General features: G+C 36.2%; 1 protein-coding gene across 4 annotated transcripts in view; it reads right to left on the reverse strand.

Annotated features, from left to right (window-relative positions):
- Window positions 1-21,750, reverse strand: part of USP3 (ubiquitin specific peptidase 3) — a 237,031-nt gene that overhangs the window by 55,752 nt on the left and 159,529 nt on the right. For 3 of the 4 annotated variants that reach the window (XM_043471729.1, XM_043471728.1, XM_043471727.1), the window contains exons 2-3: window positions 16,718-16,778; window positions 12,695-12,826 (exon numbers count right to left, since the gene is read on the reverse strand). In XM_043471729.1, coding sequence (XP_043327664.1) covers window positions 12,695-12,826; window positions 16,718-16,778 — 193 coding nt within the window. Of the gene's footprint in view, window positions 1-12,694; window positions 12,827-15,654; window positions 15,774-16,717; window positions 16,785-21,750 lie in introns of those variants that run through there. The other variant, XM_043471730.1, reaches the window with a different exon arrangement.

Consider the following 21,750-nt stretch of genomic DNA (forward strand, 5'->3'; position numbering starts at 1 on the left):
GTTCTAACGTGGCACAGCTATTTTTCTGTTACTTTTCTATGCACTAATGAAGCACTGTAAAGTACTTATTTCAATATTTTATGCAGAAAGCAGCAGTTACAGTGATACCTACATAAATAAATACCTACATACATAATTGGTAGTTAAATTGAAATATTTATTTTAATTATAATACAATCAAATTATTTTTCTGGCTCAAAAACTAAGAATGAAAAAATTTTTTTAACTTCCAAATTAAGGCGCGCTAATGAGGTAGAATCGAGTGTAATTCTACTAAGAATGGCAATTATGATTTAACACAGCAGAGCCAAATTAATAAGCTGCATATAAAAAAGTTTTAAGATAATAGACAATGTTGAGTCATTTTCAGCAAATGCATAGTGATTTAACAAGAAGCTGCCTCTCTACAGTCAAAATATAATCAATGAACTCTGTCACAATGAAATCAGAATGAAATGTGTAACAAAATGATTTCTCACTGACTTTAGGGATTTGAGCTTATAATTCTGGCAAGCTACAAAACAGCCTGAATTCTTGCTCAAGAAAGAAAACCATTTTTAGATGGAGAGATGAAACATTAATTTATTATTTCAGTTAAGGGAATTATGTTTTAAAATTTGAGAGAAAGATCACAAAGGATATTTTACAAAAAGTGAAAGATCTTCAGTTGATTCACCAAGAACTGATTCAACATTTGAAAACTATAAATACTTTTATTTTTAGCTTTAGATAAGCTTTACAAGATTCAGTGGCCAATGAATACTTAGGGTATGTTTTGTCTCAAATGACTTCCAAATTGAAATGTCCTTGTCTACTTGCAACCTTAAAAGCAATCAAACTCATGCTGCAAATATTTTTTAATCTTTTACATTTGTCACTTTCAGCTAGATAGGAAAAAGCTACTTTCTATCAACACAAACAAGAACCAGTTATGTGGGATCAAAACCCCAGATTTACTGTAATTAATTCCCTTATTTGATCCACTTCACATTAACATACTGAAAATATTTGTGCTCTGAAGTGGACTGTATCATGGGTGCAGTTATTAAAATGATGCAGTTACTAAAATTGTTCAGTATACATGTACAAATGCTCTGACTCATCACCAGTGGAACTGTTATAAGAGACAGAAGATAATTTAATGACTACATGCTCTTTGCCAACTTTCACTGCTTGAGTCATGGCAGATTTTACAAAGGTTTACTGTTAACTCTAATTCAAGATTTTCTTGAATCAAAAGGACACCTGCCAATATTCAACATAACAGAAAACATCACCCCACGACTTACATTTTACCTATAGCACAGTGCACATGAAGGAGCTAAATGTAAAGATCCAAGGAGAGAGAAAAGGCCTGTTTGTGACATAGCTGGACAGGTATGAGAATTTATGTTAAAACTTAAACTATTCATACTATAAATTAATAATGGTTTTACACGTTTCAACATGAACAAATATGCAAGAGATTTTAAATGCAACAGCACTATGTAAGTTGGCTCTAATAGCTACAAGAAAAATTGAAGAATGCTTTGTTGACATGAATAAATTTAGAGCTGATTTTCAGTCTATGTAATGGCCCTTTGAATTTGATATTGATAATACTGAGTTGTTACAAGAGTGAGTGGATTTACCTAACTTAGATACAGTTTTGAAACTGATATGCTTTTGCTTCAGAGTCAATTATTCTAAAAAAAAGATGTCAGTCCTGTCAATACGCATGTCAAGTATTAAAGAAAATGGGGGGGTTTGGGGGTACTTTATTGGAAAAAATTTTAATAGTGTTTGGAATCTACATTTTCAAAGCAACTCTTATGACTAAATACAGATCAAGCATTTCTGATGAAAAGTTAGCATCTGAATGGAAATGCACTGTATGTGTAAAATATCACACTGGATTCTGAAGGTTTCATATTTCAAAAAAAGACACAAGCTATCTCTAATAATTCTACATGGATTACCATGTTGACATGGTAATACTGGTTTGGCCAAAAATTTCATTCAGGTTTTTCTGTAAGATCTTAGAAGGTCAATATATGCAAGACCTTATGACAAAACTGGGACAAACTTTCTGGCCACCCAATATTTTGGATAACCAAGTTAAATAAAATATACAATTTAAATGAATTAACCTGTTTGTCTTTGCTTTTTTCTACCAAAAAATTTTGTATTACATACGTGATGAATTATTTCTCTTGGACAGGACTGCTGGCCTAGAAAATATCTAAGATACTGGCTGCTCTACTATTCTATGATACTACCATTGTCATAAAGAGGTAAGAAGTATAACTTCAATGGACTAGAAGAAATCAATCTGATTTTGGCTGAATTTGGTCTCATTGTCTTAAAAAACTTTAGATTTTCACAATTGTCCTTATTTCCAAGAGTAGATTTTAGAAATTCTTACAGTCACTAAGAAGGACATTTATTTCTAGGCTTCTAACTTTCGTCCTGTCTGAATTCATCACACTATACAAGCATTATCTGACGATGATGAAAGGAAAGCACCTGCTTCCACAGGTCGAAACTTCCAGGGGCACCTGGCATGTGGTACAGGGTCAGTAGATGCCGGCTTCCTTCCATTGTGTAACCAGGACTGCCTTGTAACACACCCTTCTCTAGCTGCCCCCATCCCCTCTGTTTTGATTTCTTCTTCCTCCCTGGCCCAGAGGTCAAAAGAAAATAAGGAACAAAAGTAGGAAATAAATAAAAATTTAAATGCTGTCTGGTGCCTTAGCCTTGAGATGAGACACTGCTTTCCAACTGGAAACTCTCTCATTAATACTGGTATTAAAAAGTCCCAAGACAAACAGAAGAATTTAAAGTAAACAAGTTCTAAGAATCTCTTCCTGGTCTGCAATTATGTTGAAGATACTAGGTCAGAATTATGCTTGCCTCTAACACCTGAAAAAAATGAGCCACCATTCTTGGTTTTCCCTCCAAGGAGATTACACCAGAATAAGAAGTACAAAGGAGTACGTAACTTGTAGGCTGTGTTCCAGAGCTTCTAGACTGGGCATCAGAAACTTGAAGGCATGTTCCATTTTGAATAAATATTGTTATAAAATACAGCTAAATGATAAAAATAAATGGGAAAAAAATACGGCTAAATGTCTTAAGGTAAAAATACACCTGGGTCCCAGAATGTAACTGAAATAATATAAAAAGTTGTTCTCTTTTTCTTCTTTCTACTGAGAAACTGGAGCTGAGGTGCAGGTTTTGGCTTCTCTTCATTCATATAAATAGGACTTTATGTGTCTAACAAACAACAGTCAGGAACTATCTATATTACACAGCCAACTTTTAGGGTATTGAATCAATACTGAAGCAAGTTTAAATTTCGTGATTTTAGGCGATTCTTCAAGTAAAGATGGGCTACACCTCTACTAGACTATTTGTCTGATACAGAGAACATTTACTTCTATATTTACTGAAAAGAAAGAAATGCTTAAGAAAATTGAAGTAAACTGGACACTAAAGACAAAAAATAATACTTAAGAAATCATATTAGACAACATGTTAGAGATGTTAGATAAGAAAATGAGATATAAAAAGGCAAGGAAGGAGGATTCTTATCTTTCTCTACTTATAACACCTTGAGACAAAGTATACTATCATCTCAGCTATGTAAAAATTAGTCTCAACCCAAATTCCTTGAACCAAACATGATACTAGTTTTAAAGTATTTTAAACCAATAGTTAATAAACTGATTAAATGTAGAGTAGGGTATTATATACATACTGTTGTTCAAAGCAGAAGATATACAAATAATTTTACTATCTTGCACCAAGTAGCAGGTAAATTTTCATAGAAAGTACCAATTATTTACACTATTAAATAATTTGGTTAAAAAAATGGATAATAGCATAACTAATTTCAAATTCTGCTACTCTAATAGCGGAAAAAAAAAAATCACTTCATGGCAAATAGATGGGAAAGCAATGGAAATAGTGATAGACTATTTTTGGGGGCTCCAAAATCACTGCAGATGGTGATTGCAGCCATGAAATTAAAAGACGCTTGCTCCTTGGAAGAAAAGTTATGACCAACCTAAACAGCATATTAAAAAGCAGAGACATTACTTTGCCAACAAAGGTCTGTCTAGTCAAAGCCACGATTTTTCCAGTAGCCAAGTATGGATGTGAGAGTTGGACTATAAAGAAAGCTGAGCACTGAAGAATTGATGCTTTTGAGCTGTGGTGTTGGAGAAGATTCTTGAGAGTCCCTTGGATTGCAAGAAGATCCAACCAGTCCATCCTAAAGGAAATCAGTCCTAAACATTCACTGGAAGGACTGATGCTAAAGCTTAAACTCCAATACTTTGGCCACCTGATGTGAAGAACTGACTCACTGGAAAAGACCCTGATGCTGGGAAAGATTGAAGGTAGGAGGAGAAGGGGACGACAGAGCATAAGATGGTTGGATGGCATCACCAACTCAATGGACATGAGTTTGAGTAAACTCCGGGAGTTGGTGATGGACAGGGAGGCCTGGCGTGCTGCAGTCCATGGGGTCGCAAAGAGTTGGACACGACTCAATAGCAAAATTGTCCAATTTCTTCATTACACTGCTTTCTTATGCATACATTTTCAGATTTTTACTTTTTTCTAATTTCTAGCATTTAATCATGCCTAATTCTTGTCTATTTTTATTTCTATAACATCTCCCAAACCCACCTTTTTCCTCCTCCATCTCAACTAATAGTTTATCCTATACTTTGGCTATATATATATATATATATAGCCTTTCATATAATATTTGTCCCTGTCCTATCTAAGTACAATTACAGTCAAATCCATAAATAGCTGTAGCTGAATTAAGCTGCAGTATTTGATGGTCCTGCAATGTCGACCTCACCTAAATTTTCTTCTCTCTCAAGTTTCCCTCTCAATCTTCCCTTTCACTTCAGTGTTACCTTCTTTACGCTTAGATTTCAGCTTTCATTCCACACATCATCAACCCCCTTATCCTCCCTCATTTCCATGTAGCACACCATGCACTGTTTAATGGCAAAAAGTATTCCTTACTTGGTCATCCCCATCTGTACTTTATTTCCCCAATCTCCAAAAACTAAAACATGCAGCATGGCTCAATCATTTTCTCATCCTAAAATTTAATATGGGTTTACCTCCTTTTAAAAATTCTAATTTTAGAAACACTTGTTTCCTTCCTATTTTCACCCTGCACCTCATGCACCCTCTAATTATAAAGGCAAAACACAGGTCCATTAAGGCAAAATCTTCCAAATTATTTTCAATGACTTCTAATGAGATTTAAAAATGAGCCACAAAACTGGGCATCTACCACACACAACACACTTATACATGGCTGTCCTAATTAGAAATGTAAGGAAATCTAAATTAATATATGCATAGTATACAAAAATTTTAGAAGAATGAGCTAGAGATGAAAGAAACTTTTAAGATGTCTTGCTATTCATATCTTTAATACTTTTGTTAAACCAGTATCTCAAAGTACAATATATACATAGGATGTATATATACATACAATATGTATATATACATCCTATGTATATATATTGTATATATTGCATATATTGTATATATAGTATATATATAGTATATATATTGTGTATATATTGTATATATTGTGTATATATTGTATATATTGTGTATATATTGTATGTATATATACATAGGATGAGGTTTGACATTAATGATAATGGATATAAATTCGTATCTCACAGAGTCTCGTAAACTTTTTGTCTGATTTATCAGATCTGATTGAAAGTGAAGGGGAAAAGTGTTAACTCTCTCAGCTGTGTCCGACTCTTTGTGACTTCATGGACAGTAGCCTGAAAGGCTCTTCTGTCCATGGAATTCTCCAGGCAAGAATATTGGAGTGGGTTGCCATTTCCTTCTCCAGGAGATCTTCCCAACCCAGGGATCAACCCGAGTCTCCTGCATTGCAGGCAGATTCTTAACCACTGAGCCACAGGGGAAGTCCTAATCAAATCTGATTAGTCTGTGTTTTTATTTTAGGTAGCCAACATTTTTATTTTGTAATGTGTTTGATGAGATCAAAGTCGGAGTATAGTATGGCAACTTGCCTTTTCCTTTTTCACCAGTATTTGTGTTATTATCATTACTGTTTTCATCTTGAAGGATTTTTCCTCATAAAAATCTTTTGAAATGTTTATCCACTTAATGAGGGTTGATTTTTGGTAAAATAAAGTAAATCCATGTAACTGGGCAGACAAAAAACACAGCAGCATACTACAAAAGGCTAATACAAGTGAACAAGGGTGAGGCCACCACACATGCAGCTGATTCAGGACACTCTGTGTGTAGTTCATGACAGAACCATCTAGTCCACAGACCTCTGGCAGTAGGTATATTAAAATATTTGCCAAAGATTTTTTCAGAAGTTCTGACATTTTCTTCCCATATGTTTCAGTACATTGTTTTAGAGACCACTGCACTAAAAACTAGACTCCTAACATAGAGCTGGTTAGTTCTCAATGAATAATTACTTATTGAATAAAAGCAACATATCTGCTATTCTGATTTTTCGGGATATTGTTCACATTATGTTCGAGGATCATCATGTTCATCAGTTCCTGTGCCCAGGGAAAATTTTTGAAGGCAAAAACTTAAGGGGGAAAGGAACTACTTGTAATGACAAATCTTCAAAAAGGATCTATAGCTTTGCTTTGGTATCTTTCTTTAATACACTTATTCCTAGATTTAGTTTGTAATTTTTGTCCTATGTTGAACGTTTTTTTGTTTGGTCATTTCCATTTTTAACTAATGAAGAGAAACCTGTTAGTTTTTGTATATTTATCATGTATCACAAAGGAGATCAGTCCTGGGTGTTCACTGGAAGGCCTGATGTTGAAGCTGAAACTCCAATACTTTGGCCCCCTGATGCAAAGAGCTGACTCATTTGAAAAGACCCTGGGAAGATTGAGGGCAGGAGGAGAAGGGGATGACAGAGGATGAGATGGTTGGATGGCATCACCAACTCAATGGACATGGATGTGGGTGGACTCCGGGAATTGCTGATGGACAGGGAGGCCTGGCGTGCTGCGGTTCATGGGTTCACAAAGGGTCGGACATGACTGAGTGACTGAACTGAACTGAACTGACCATTTCAAAATTAATTATTAATTCCACTTGTTTTCTACTAAAGTCTCCCTGAGTTCTCTGGGCATTAAACAATTTGAAAGCAGGAATAATCTGTTCTTCTTTTCCAAATTTATACCAATTATTTACTTATTCTGTCTTATTTCAATGACTAGAACTGCAAAAGCAATGTTTAATAACAGTGGTGATGATGTAAGTGATGACTGGAAGTATTTGTCTTGTTTCTGATGTTAATGGAAACAGCTTTAGTATTTCAACAATTTGCATTTGATGCTTGCTTTCTTTTGGGGGTACCATCCTATTTTAATAGTTTCCTTTTATTTCAATGTTATTAGTTTTTAAGAATCAGAAATTGTTTATTTATAAATGTACTTTTGCTTCTAATGGTACAATAATCTGGGATTTCCTTTAAAAATGAATGTGTTGGCAGACTTGTGAAATTGACTCAGTAATTACATGTTTTTCTTTTTGACACATCTTCCTGGGTTAGACTGGCTTTAAGTTACACTTATTTACAACCGACATTTTCTTTTTGGATTTTCTATCAGATTTCTGTCTTACGGTTTTAAAAGTTTCATGATATTAGTAAACTCAATGTTAAATTTTAATAGTTTTAGGCTGCACTATCTGATACAGTAGCTACCAGATACATGTTGCAATTAAAACATCATTAAAATAAAACAGAACATCCAACTCAGTCCCACCAGCCACTTTTAATTGTTCAACTGCTACCATATAATACGACAAAGATGTCACACCCAAAACAAAGAAAAATCTCTCTCTCAGCTTTAAAATTTTACAGCTTTTTCCATTCCTGTTGTTAGTGCTATTGAAGCTACCCAAGTCACAAGGCTCCACAGCATATTCTTTTATTTTTTTTTCTTTTCCACAGCATATTCTTGAAATACTAACAAACTTCCCAGACCAAACCAATCTTCACTCTCGTGTAACAAGAGGCAGTCATCATACAAATGAACCTGATTTTTTTTTTTTTAAAGCAACAGTAAAGAAACAAGTCCTTTAATCTAGTGGCTATACAGCAATCTTTATATAGTAAATTGTATATAATACTAATACAAAGAAAATAAAAAACTTTTATGCAAAAAGTACCCCTCAAGAAAGAGCAATGACAAATCGATCATTAAGTTTTAAATTATTTTTCATCCCTGGTGTAACAGATACCATAATGTGATGTCTAGAGCAAACTTTGACCTCCAGCTTTATTAAAAATGACAGATATAGTTACAGAGAGCAAACCACAAAACAAGCAAAGCTGATATTTCAATGACTTCATGTATTTCAAACCAAGAAAAGTTAAATCCAAAGAACTCTTTTAGAAAACAAGCTTATTTTTAAATTCTCTTTTATTCGATTCTAATGTACTGCCATCAACTAAACCAATTTTGGAAAGCTAGAATACCTACAGGGAAAACCCATTTCCTTTGTTAAAAGCAGACAAGCACTTGCTTATTAAGAGCCTTTTGTTTTCAGACCGTGTGTTCAAGTTTCTTTTTAATAAAACTTCGAAATACTGTTTTTAAATAAACAAAATTCTTCCTGTTCTCTAATCTTTACAACACTGAAAACCTGTGTCCAAAAAGTTTATAAGGATAGTCAACAAAAGATCTTTTTAATCACAACTGCCTTTGAAAAATGATTCAGCATCCACTTAAGCCCATAAATAAAAGCTTTACTTTTATAAGTTTTCATTAAACCTGCTATTTGTTATGGCTGTTTAAAATCTAAAATACAAGTCTTTTTTCTAGACAAGTGAATCGACTCACATTTCATAATATTTCTTTGTTTGAAAGAGTGCTTTAAAACATTAATTACTTTGCCAGGAAGGAAAAATTCCAGTAATTTAGTTTTACTATTCCGTTTATACTTCTGAATCCTCAGAAATTCAGTTTTGTTGATAAGTTGACAAGACTAAGTCAGATATCAACAATGACTTGTTCAATATTTTAAATCTATTAACTGTAGCTGGTTATGAGTGATGTTGAGCATCTTTTCATATGTTTGTTGGCTATCTGTATGTCTTCTTTGGAGAGGTGTCTGTTTGGGTCGTCTGTCCATTTTTTGATTGGGTTGTTTTTCTGATATTGAGCTACACGAGCTGCTTGTATATTTTGGAGATTTCACAAGGTTTCTTAATGAATTCTATCTAAAATACAAGGGGAAAAAAAGTCAAATAAAAGTTCCTAAATTTAACTTCTGTTTCTTTTTGAAACAATAATATGTACCACATACAGTTCCATTTGTAGTGACTAGGGGAGAGAATTTGGAGTGAGAGGAGAGGAAATATAACACACAATAATCTGAACACCTGCCCTTGTGTGAAAATCTTGAGATTTTCATTTTTATTAAAATCTTCATGTGTCTCCTAAAAGAATGGGTTTGTGTCAAACCAAAATGACTCCTTCTGGCATTGGTTTCCCTCTTTTGAAATCATGACCCACTTTATGTTGTTCTGCTTGCTTGATGTGTGCGTCTTCTTGATGTGCTGTTTACATAGGAAGTGAAGGGACCTGCTCTCCAAGACCGTCCCTCTTGGGAAGTCAGTGGAATAGTTCACGTATACTGTGATTTGGCTCTTTTTCAGGAAAAATGTTCTGCAGCTCCTCAGTCCTTCAAGAGGATCGAGAGGGTACAGCAGTATAGTTTTGATATAACCTTCACCACTTTTGGAAAATAGTTAACAAAATTCAAATCTTTCAAACATCTACTGCCTACTCAGCACCAGACACTGAGTACTGTGGACGATACAAAGATCTGACATATGGTTCCTGAAGTCCCCAAGGACATTTACAAATAACTAACATGCAGCAGGAAATTACAAGTATCCCAGGGACTGTGAGCTTAGGAGAGATTATATCCAGCTACAATTGGAGCCTGGGAGTGGGGGAGGGGCATGCAGCCAGTTCAGTGATAAGTTCATAAAGGATATGCAAAAACAGGACAGGGCAGGGACTCATGGAAAGGGGGAAAAAAACGAGAGAAGAACTGCAGACCTCAGAGCAGGTTTCAACTTCTTCAGAGGACAGAGCACATGGAGAAGGAGCCTTAACATTAGCTACAGTCTACAGCTATTTTGACTATAATAACTAATAATCAAATAGGTTAAATCTAATACACCAATATTTTATTTCTGAAGCAAACCAATCGGTCTAACCACAAGAAATGTATATACAAGGAAAATCTACAAACTGAAGCAAAATTATTAAGGTACACTGGAAAATACACACACGTACACACACACACCCCCATACCGGAAAAGAAATCCTTTTTTGTTTCTTAATCATTGAGAGGTGTGGGAGAAATGTTGAACTACAGCTCTGCCAGCTTACCACTATCATAGATTCCTTTTAGGCTGTCAGTATAAAACCGCAGGATGATCCCCTAGCATTTTGTTCTAAACCCAAAAACGAGACGGTTATGTGACCAGCTGCAGCTCCCTTCCTGCATTTCAGAAGCTCTGGGTGTCCACACACTTGCGGCTCTGTATTACCTCACACAAAAGACTGGCAGTTGGCCAAGAAGCCCCTGCCATGGTGTATATTCCCCAAGGTTCAAGATCTACCACTTAATTCCAATTCAGCCATGAAATGACTTGTACTTTAGTACCCTATACCAAATGAAAGCAAATTAAATTCCAGTCGAAGTTATAAAGGTATTCCTCCAAAATGCAATATGCAAAGATGTTAAAGTACACAGTCTATTATTTTTAAAGAGACCTACAAATATAATTCTACTCCATTAAGAAAATTCTAAGATAATTCTTTAAATTTCTTCAAGAGTTACTATTCCTTCATAATCTTACCAACAGCAACAAAACCCACTGCACACAGAGATCCAATTGTATTTCCAAACTTCCCCATTAAGCATCTCATGCACATTGCTAACTAAATATCAAGAAGAATGAATGTTCTCAACATCTGGTGCATACAGACTAACACAACCTACAACGATGACTATGAGACAGATACCTCAAGAATGATCTTAATTCCTGCTGTTGAAAGAGAAATAGTTACAACTTTATAGAAACACACAGTTCTGTCAATTAGATAGTTGTGTCATTCTAGTACATAAGTGTCCTGAGGGAAAGGGGGGAAATCTAATGAAAATACTTTAACACCTTATCTAATGCTTAATTTTTGTAGGAAGGAGTGTTTCATGAGATTACAGAACAATAAACTGAGCACTAGGTTCAGAAAATCTTCAGAAGATTTTCACTTTTACTGATGTCTTCGCCTGCCTCTAGCTTGTCTCTCAGGTCTGGACATCATCCACACAAAGGATCACTGAACAGTAGTGATCTGGAGGACTAAATCTTACCACAGTTTATTCAGTAGCAACAGCATTGTAACTGTAAACTTGTAAAAATGTAAACTTGGGAAGCCATTGACCTTTTCCCCTGCCTTTTGGTGGACACCTGTCTATAATACAATAGTCAACCAATGATACAGAAAGCACACAACTTCAGTAGAAAGTGTGAATCAAAAGCAGTATTTGGACCTTAAATCCCCATTCCTGCCCAGTATTGCCTTCATGTATTGTTTTTGCCACACAGCATTCAACGGCTGTATAGCAAAAACAAAAACCAAAGGGCCCCTTTCAATGTCAAAAACCTTTCAAATTCAGTAAAATTATTAAAAACAATAAAGATTTATGCACAACTTACTAGTCAAGGAAAGAGATTTGCTTCACACCAAAGTAAAACTGTAAAATACACTGACTCTCTGAGCATACCAAATGGATGTGGATTGTTAAAATATCACTTGTAACCTAAATAACCTGTTCTAAGTAGTCAGAAAAATTCTCAATTTCTTGTCATTTATATGAAACAGACATGTATAGTGTATCACAAAGACAGAATAAGGCCTCCAATATCCTTTTATAGGATGTGATACTTAAAAAAAAGAAAAAATTAGCCTGAAGGACTTCCCTGGTGGTCCAGGGGTTAAGAATCTGCCTACCTATGCTGGGACTTGGGTTCGATCCCTGGTTGGAGAACCAAGATTCCACATGCTGCAGGGCAACTATGCAGCCAAATACATAAAAAGAAAAAATAATTTTAAAAGGAATTAGCCTGAAAGACCACACGCAAAATTCTTAACATTTACCTACAGAGAAGTGGAGGAGAGTGGAACTGTGTATGAACAGGAGAGACTGTCAAAATAATTGTTTAAACAAAGAAGTGAAAATTTTAAGATTATGTAACAAGATGTAAACTGAAATAGTAGGAACATGGATTTCTATCATGTTATTCTTTAATTAAAAACAAAACAAGAAAAAGAAAAGAAATCATAATGAACAACAACAGTTACCTTTCATTTCCCTAAAGCTTAGTGGGATGGGAAGAAGAGGCAGCCGAGAAGTGGAAAGGGCCATGCAAGCTTACATCTGAATGATTAAGGACAGGCACTCCTGACAGCCCCAGTCCTCTGTGCATGCCCACAGGTCTAGAGAGCAGTGACGGCGGCCCCCCACTGGCTTAGAGACTAGAGGAGGGCAGAGAGCCAGGAAGACAAGCAAACACTTGTACACACATAGTAAAGGAATATCATTTTCAGAAAATGTTAATACTTACCAGTATGTACTGTAGCTACTGCAATCCATACACACCGTGTGCTGTGCTTTTTCTTGCTTTTCTGATTTCTTATGGTTGGTTAAGGGTATTTGTGCATCTTCATAATGTTTTTTTGCATGGCCATTCACATACCTTCCAAAAGTCAAATGAAAATATATTTTAATCTAAATACTGCTTTGGAGGTTAAAGTAGCAGGAGATGATAATAAAATTAGATGGTAATCAAATAAGAATGAGAAAGAATTCCTCCTAATAAAGTGCATTCAGTCCTATAAGAGCATTCATCACTTGGTGATTTATTAATCTGAGTTCTTAAAACATACTCCTTTTTTGAAAACATACAACCAACTTTTAATTATACACAAGACTACGGCCAGGAAAGGAAAGGCGCTATCTATTTAAATCAGTTTTAAAACCTTATCAACTCCTTTGCTGATTCTTTTGCTAGCCTGTTCCTTTTTTAAGCTTTTCTCAGGCTGCCAGCCCCCAACTCAGGCTATTATCAAAGACAAGCTTTGTAAACTGAATTACTCAATCACAGCCCACAGGGCCACAGGCTCTGCTTGGGTTTCTGCTTAATATAAAACATGAGAGTGAGACATGGAAACAGGATAATCTCCCATCTCTTTCTCATCAATATGGCTTCAGATCTTTTATTTGAATGCCTGAATAATCATTCCACTAACATGGAAATAGGGCTTGTTTAAAAGAAATCCTAACAAAACACAAATCATCTTAAGCTTATATAAACTGTTATTTCTTACTACATGGACAAAGATAATCAAAGGTTGACTATACTCATAAAAATTTTCTAACACTTTCCAACTCAGATTTAATAAATCATTTTATCACAAAAAGCAAAATGAAATTTAAATAAAGTTTCATCTATACCTTCACCTAAACACTGTACAATATAATGCCATAACTGCTACTACTTAAAGACCTTCATAAAGCAAAAACTTTCCAGTTCCTAGCAAACAACCAGTTTATAGAAGGTAAGGCCTAACTGTAAACTAAGAAGAGTCAAAACAAATGTTGCTTACATAGTACCAAAATCTGCTCAGAGAGTTGAGGTGACATTTTTCTCATAAGGTGCCTTAACTGTACAGGAGCAACACTTACCGTAGAGAAAGTAGGGTAGTTTTTGGTAAGTAGGGAGGATCACGGGCTTCCCTGGCGGCTCAGGCAGTAAACAATCTGCCTACAGTGCGGGAGACCTGGGTTTGATTTCTGGATTGGGAAGATCCCCTAGAGGAGGGCATGGCAACCCACTCCAGTATTCCTTCTTGGAGAATCCCATGGATAGGGGAGCCTGATGGGCTATAGTTCATGGGGTTACAAAGAGACGGACATGACTGAGTGACTAAGTACAGCACCGGGAGGATCGACTTCCAAGCCCAGCCTCTCCACCCGAGGAAAACTAGAGGCATCAGAGGCACTACTAACGTCAGGATGTGATCATGTTTCCTCCTATTTTTTTCACTGTAATAAACATAATGAAGACTTGTGTGTAGGGTCTTCTGTTCACAAAAGTGGACTGAAATGAATTTTTATATAAATAATGATTAAGAGCATAAATTTAAAAATTAGACAGCCTAGGTTTAAAAATAGGCTTTGTCACATGCTGGTCTGGTACGTTTGGGTGAGTTACTTGACTTCTCTACTTCTGTTTCTCATCTATCAAACTGAGATAATAGTACTTATACCCTATGGGCTGTTAGGTGATTATTATTATAATCCATGGCTCAGAATGCATGCATGCATGAATGAATGAACAAATGAATGAATGTCAGTTTTATTTTACTTGTATTTTCCTTTATATGCTTAATCACTATCCATTCAGAATCTCAATAATGTAACTGCTTAGAAAGTCATCACATTAAACATACTTCAAGATAACACACTGGACAGATCAGAAAACATTCAATATTTAACTAAAAGATAACTTCCAAGGAACCCTATAGGTTCACTATCTAATCAGCTCAATAGCCTATGCTTACATGTTTTTGTACTGTGTCATGAAAAACAACAGTAATATTTATGAGTACCCTCAGAATCCCATAAAAGTCAATATGGAACAATAATAAAGGCATTACCACTTTCAAGTCTTTGAAAACTGATAATCTGGACAGAGTATATAGTTCCTTTACTAACCATACTGCAGTCTCCAAATGTACTAGATGTTTTCATGGTTACTATAATAAATTTCAGTGATAAAGTAAGAAGTGTATTAAAGATGACATTAAGATTAGCAATGTCTTGGCTAATATTCAAATACATATCAGAAGTTAACAGTCATGTATAAACTAACATAAAAATAAACATTTCCCTCATTCAGTTTTAGATTTTAACCAGATAATTAGGTCAAAAAAAGGAAGAGTGTCATTATACAACATCACAGAGTTTTTAACAATACGAAAACTGGAAAAATAACTTAAATGGTATGGTGCCATAATGGCCAATAAGATATATAACCCAAATATGCTACTGATAAACTATGTTTCCTAGTTGAAAGAATATTCAATTTAAGACTCCCCTATAGACAAGTGATCTAAATTACTAAAAAATTCAGAATTCTTGGCAGTCAAATCCCAGGATTACATGATAAAATAAAAATAGTCAGTCAACTGTATAAAATGAAGATTCAAATGCAGGGTACTCTCATTATCTATGTAATCTACTTAATCATATTTCTCTGAAACTATGTCAAATTTCTAAACCTAAGATTGATTGAAATTGGAAACATACTACCTACAGAGCCTAGAAAATTTTCCATTTATTCTTCTAATACTTACTTAGAGAACTATGTGTTGCTTGCTATTAAGAACCTTAATCTCTCCAATTTTTGAGAGTTTGTCAGGTCTTTTTGTTGACATATGACCTTCCAGATTTTGGTTGTAGAGCACTAGGAGACAACTGGAGGACAGAACTATATAAATTTTATTGCATTATAATTCTCACCTCTCAAAATCTAGGAGAGGAATCTGTCTCTTCAAGTGCAGAATTTAAGTGCTTCTAATTTTCTTCTTTTTTTTTTTTTAAATGTTATCTGTACAAAGTATTTTCAGGTTCCCCAAATCCTAGAGATTTCAAAACCACAACAACCACAATTAAGATATGCAGTTAACATTTTCCAAAAGCACTCTTAAGTGTACATGGAAAAAAAACACTCAATTCCAGGACTGAAAATATGAAAAATCAAACGTTAACTGAATGAAGATGCTCTCTTCATGCATTGAGTGTTTACAAATAACAATGGGGAAGCCACCCAAATAAATACAATATAAATTTCAGACTGAAGGATTTAGTATGATTTCCCATCCCCTTGCTGCTAAGCTACTAACTTCTGAAGTAAATTCAAAGCAAATTTTCTAAGCTAAAAGAGCCACAGAAATAAATGTGCTACTACCCGGCACACCAAGTCTGCTACTTATTTGAGTTTGTGTTAGAAGAAAGAGTTACTAAAGTATTTGATATTTAAGTAACATCATTTTGAAGCCAAGAACTAGGAGGAAATGCTTAGGCTTGAACTGGATTTGGGAGTGTTAAGCCCCTAGAAGGCAAAAATGTTTTAATGGAACAGTGAAATATTTGGAAAGTCTTAGACACCATTAATAACAAACTTCACAGTGAGACCATTTTCAAGGGAATTCCTTTATCTGTTTTGTTTTCAGAAGAATGAGATGGTATCTTGGATTTGATTCAAAGGTCAGTAAAGGTAGGGATGAGTAGGTAACAGGTGAAACAAAACTGGCCACATGTCAATCAAATATTACAAATAGATTGTCTTGATCATCAAATTAATTCTTCTGAGTATCGACAGGAAGGGGTTCCCCCCCCCACCCCACCACTAGATTTTCCTCAGTTCCACCAGGCGAGGGAAGCCCTACAGAGATGTATGTACACACTGTAATTAAACAATGGTGCTAAACAAATCCAAATCAACAGAACTTTGACCAAAGCTTAAAGGTAAACTGAAAACAAGCCAGTTGGGTAGTTAAGTAATGATAAGCATGTCACCTACCTTCCACAGTGGACACTTGAACAAGTCAGACAGACCCAGGGGCTTTTGTTGGACCGGCACACTAATAAAAAGAAAAACACACAGTATACCAATTGTATCACGTTAGTCCCCAGTTTCTCCCCTCATCTGTAACACCACGTCCCGTGATTAAGCTATAAATTCCACGGCTGCTGAGGTGCACTGGGATCACAAGTGCCCGCTTTGCGAGCGCATTGACACAAGATGGCTGCCTAACCAAAGTTAGGCGGGGAGGAATCCGAACACACGTCCACAGCGGCTGCTCGCTGGCTCCGCTGACTCAACTCAGACAGCCTAACCACAAGTTAAACACACTTCTCGTTCATCACTCACTCCTTTCTACCAGCGTCTCTGACAACTGAGGGACAATCTATTGTCTCATTAAAAACATTTTTTAAGTCTAATTCTTTAAATCACATGTCTTTACCACACAGATCATAAGCTACTATAAATGACAACTCTTTCGGTTTCTTTAGTGAGAGGCATGGCCTAAGGATACGATTCGGAAGACTAAGCCCAATTCTTCCCAAATTAATGCCTCAGTTGCATTAAATATAATTATAAATATAATTATAACTGCATGTAATTCTTGCTGAGGGTATAATCAGGATATTACTTACTTTGACTATTTATTACAGGGATGAGGTAGGCAAACAGGGTATGAAAACTTTTAAAATATTGATTACAATTTTGCTTGCTGTTTACTTATTCAATTTTTTAAGCCCTATAAACATAACAGTGATTTTAAAAGAGAAGGGATCACCTGAAAACAGCTTTTTCAAAATACACACGTTCTCTGGGCAGAGACATCTACATCGAGGTGCGGACAGAAGGACAAAAGAACACGTCTATTTTGAGAAACGTAAATTCCCCGGTGACTCCCTGAGAACCACTAGGCAGTCTCCTAGGGGCATGAGAGGGACAGCACAACCAACACTTAGGATTATAATAAACCGACAGCCTGGCACACAGTATATGCTCAATAAACACTTGTTGAAGTGAAATTCAAATGTCTTAGTTCAAGATACTAAGCTCTTCCAAGATCTGATCCCTACTATATTGGTTTTGCCTAATCAATATGTCACAATCAGCCTTTCTTATTGCTAAGAAAAATTAGCCAACACTGGAAATAAAGTGACTCAAGAACTATAAGCCCTTTCAATGTATAATGAAACACTGTTTACTACTGATTAGGACTCAAATTCCATGAAGTTACAGGTAAAATTGTAGGATTTTATTTGGTAGAGATAATATCTGTCCCGCATACTCCAAGGGTTATGGTTTTACTACCCTGCAGGACATTAATTGATTTTATATCTAACCTAGCAATTTACTTCAACATTCATTCTTCAATGTCTGCATTCACACAATCCCACAAATGCTCTTGGAATCAGCTTCACCATCCCACTGGTTTCTTCATTAATGAGTTAAACAAGCCTTTGACATACATTCATTTTATATTTGTGTAGGAGGGGAGGAGAGGGCAAGGAGGAATAGGGAAGTACAGTCATACACTACCCAAGGGGCTCTGCCTGTCTGCCCAGCACAGGGTTCTATTTGTGCATAAGAAAGTTTGTGCATGCATGCATGCTCAGTAATGTCCACCCATAGCCCATGGACTGTACCCCACCAGGCTTCTCTGTCTGTGGAATTTTCTAGGCAAGAATACTGAAGTAGGTTGCCATTTCCTACTCCAGGGGGTCTTTCCTACCCAGGGATCAAACTAGGGTCTCCTGCATTGGGAAGTGGATTCTTCAACTCTACACCAGCTGGGAAGCCCATAAGAAAGCTTTCAGTGGTAAAAATCCGGTTCCAGTTAACCAAGGGCTTTACCTTACCTTTACCTTTCCTTATTACATTGTATCAACTGCTAAGGGCCATCCTGACGGCATTTTAGTATTTTACTCAGTTGGGTCCAAGTTTGTTATATGTGCATATAAGTCACATGACAAAGACTAATAAGAAGAATGCCAAACTGCTAACAGTTATTTAACACAGGTACATGAGAAGACTACTGTGAGGTACTCTTGGTTATTGGCTTTTTATGTGTACACACCCCTGTGGTATCTGATTTATATCAATAAAAACATGACAGTCTTATAGTTTGAAAAGAAACACCTATAAAGTATATTTTTAAAAAGAAAAATAAATTAGAATACAGTTTACTTGAAACAGATAATCCTGATCTGAGATACAATTTGAAGGATTAAAAAACTACAAATATTATCTAGTTTTATTCCTTCACAAATCTTTTTCTTTTAGTAAAGACTAAGAAATATTGTATTCAGTCTGGAAAAAAAGTTTAATATGATCCTGAAATAAGTAATTAGTAAGTTGTTCTGTTTTTTAAGATTTGATTTAGATGGACCATTTTTAAAGTCTTTGTTGTATTTGTTACAATGTTTCTGTTTTATGTTTTTTGGGGGTTTTTGGCCACTAGGCATGTAGGATCTTAGCTCCCCAGCCAGGGACTGAACCCATGCTTGCTGCATTAGAAGGCAAAGTGTAACCACTGGACCTCCAGGGAAGTCCTTAGGCCCCAAGTTTTTAACCATTAGAGGGTTTTACTTTTTGTGTAACTATGGGAAGATTATTTGTGCCCCTCCTTTGAATGAGGAAAAGAAAACCTAGAACAAAATCACTGCTGTGTTTCCTACCAAGTGTTCATCCCCTTCCCTTACCCCGATGGTTGTACAGGGTGTGTATGGACAAAAAATACATACAATATTGTGATCTAAGTTTTCTACTCAGTACAGTAAATGCATTTCTTCATGTTACTAAATTAGAACATGCGTGCATGCTCAGTCACTAAGTCATATCTGACTCTTTGGCGATCCCATGGACTGTAGCCTGCTAGGCTCCTCTGTCCATGCAATGTTCCAGGCAAGAATACTGAAGTGGGTTGCCATTTCCTACTTCAGGGGATCTTCCCAACTCAGGGATTGAACCCACATCTCCTGCATTGGCAGGCAGATTCTTTAGCCACCAGGGATGCCCACTAAATTAGAAGAGTGTACTCTGGTCTTATAAAATCTCAGTTACCTCATAGAGTTTTAATTCCTTAGTTTTAAATTTTAGAAAATATGCCCTAAGGCTGAGGGAAGGAAGAATAGGGAAGAAACTGCCTAACAGGTGTAGGGCTTATTTTGGGGGTGAGGAAAGTCTTGGAACAAGATGGAGATGAGAGCCGTAGATGTACTAAATGCACTGAATTTAGTTGTTCATTTCAAAATGGTTCACTTGGGGAGCTCCCCGGGGGTCCAAAGGCTGGGACTCGGCACTTTCACTGTCAGGCGCACAGGTTTGACCCCTGGCTGGAGAACAAAGATCCCACAAGCTGCACAGCTTGGCAGTAAGTAAATTTAAAAAAAAAAAAATCTTTTTAAAGGTTAATTTTATGTTATATGAATTATACCTCAGTTAAATAAATAAATAGGTGCTTAAGACAGGGATAAGGAGAAAGAATAAAAGGAAGTAAAACAGCATTGACATTCCAAAACACTAGAAACAAGTGAGTGTGTCTATTACTAAATCTCAAAAAAAAGACCTCACTTTCTAAATTAAGAAACCAAATTTCTTCTATCACGAATATTTACAATAAGAAAGTTAAGATTTAATGTGTGATAGGACACTCGGTCTTGGCTATTTAAAGGACAGTACTCTCTGAGTGCGTAATACTTTCACAACAGAAGAACATCTGAAGGCTAGGAAACTACAGAGAATAGGGTTATTATGAAGCCATTTATTACACTGCTTTGGTTAATATTCACTCTGCTTATATATCCCTTATCCAAATTATGAAACCTTTAATGTGCCCAGGAAAATTATAAAATAGAAGAAAAAATGCTGGCTTTAAGTTAAACGCTCAATTATTGCTACAAATAGAACAGATCATACCATGAGTAAAAGACTACTACAAATAATCTTAAAATCATTCTAATCATCTTAAGGGGACATATCTTATTATAAAAGGTAGTCTCAGTTTACAGACAGATGGGTTTCAGATTTATCTGTAGGATGAACACATTTCCTGTGGAAACTGCATTAGAGGTTTGCAGGCTATTCTATAAAACTCTATAAGAACCATTACAAGCCTGAAATACTATACTGTGTGTGTGTATAAAATAAAACCATACACAGTCTATAAAAACATTTTTAAGCTATAAACTATTCAGCAAAACATAAAAATACTAAACAAAGGTTTTTATTTTTTAAACGGTAAATGCTGGTACTTGAGAGAAACAGGGTGGTAAGGATGGAAACTTATAGAAGTTCAAAATGATAAGCCATAACTGCGAACTCATACAGGCTCTTTTTACTAAGCCTCATTATACTTCAAGGTGATGTCAGGGCAAGGAAGCCATGCAGTGTATTTCTCACACTGTTACACGTGGCCACAGGAGGGTCACTGGATCTCATAAACACAGTCTGGTCTTCTTTCACTCAGGTTATGAAATGTCCTCAGAGTTACTCTCCTCCAGCAATCTGTCCCGTATGCTGAGACTCTCGCGGCCCTGAGCCGAGGTCTCCTCTCTCAGCTCCTGGGCATCTCAGCCTAGGGGACAGACACTGTCTAGTTCCCCTCACTCTCTTCCTGTTGCTGTGGCCTCAAGACCCTGTCCTGTTCTCACCCTCAGCCACAAGCTCTGCAAGTTGGCAGAAGCACCCCTTTGAAGGGGGTAGAGACTCTGGATCCTCTCCGGAGCTAGGGCCATTCTGCACAAGGTAGAAGCTGTGACACAGGCTGGGCAGGCAGAGAGGCAGAGGAGCCCCCGACTCTAAAACATGCTCATCTTCATGGATTCCTGCTAAAGCCCCCAAAAGCTTTAACTCTCTGGAAATCCAGAAGTGACAACTGATGGTGGGAAGGCATCCAAGTGATCTACAAACCAAAGTGGTTTTACTCCCTACTATTCCTATGAAGGGGGCTTCCCTGGTGGCTCAGCAGTAAAGACTCCACCTGCCAGTGCAGGAGACATGAGTTCAACCCCTGGTTGGGAAGATCCCCTGGAAGA

The sequence above is a fragment of the Cervus canadensis genome, chromosome 6, assembly GCF_019320065.1.
Source record: "Cervus canadensis isolate Bull #8, Minnesota chromosome 6, ASM1932006v1, whole genome shotgun sequence".
Lineage (NCBI taxonomy): Eukaryota > Metazoa > Chordata > Mammalia > Artiodactyla > Cervidae > Cervus > Cervus canadensis.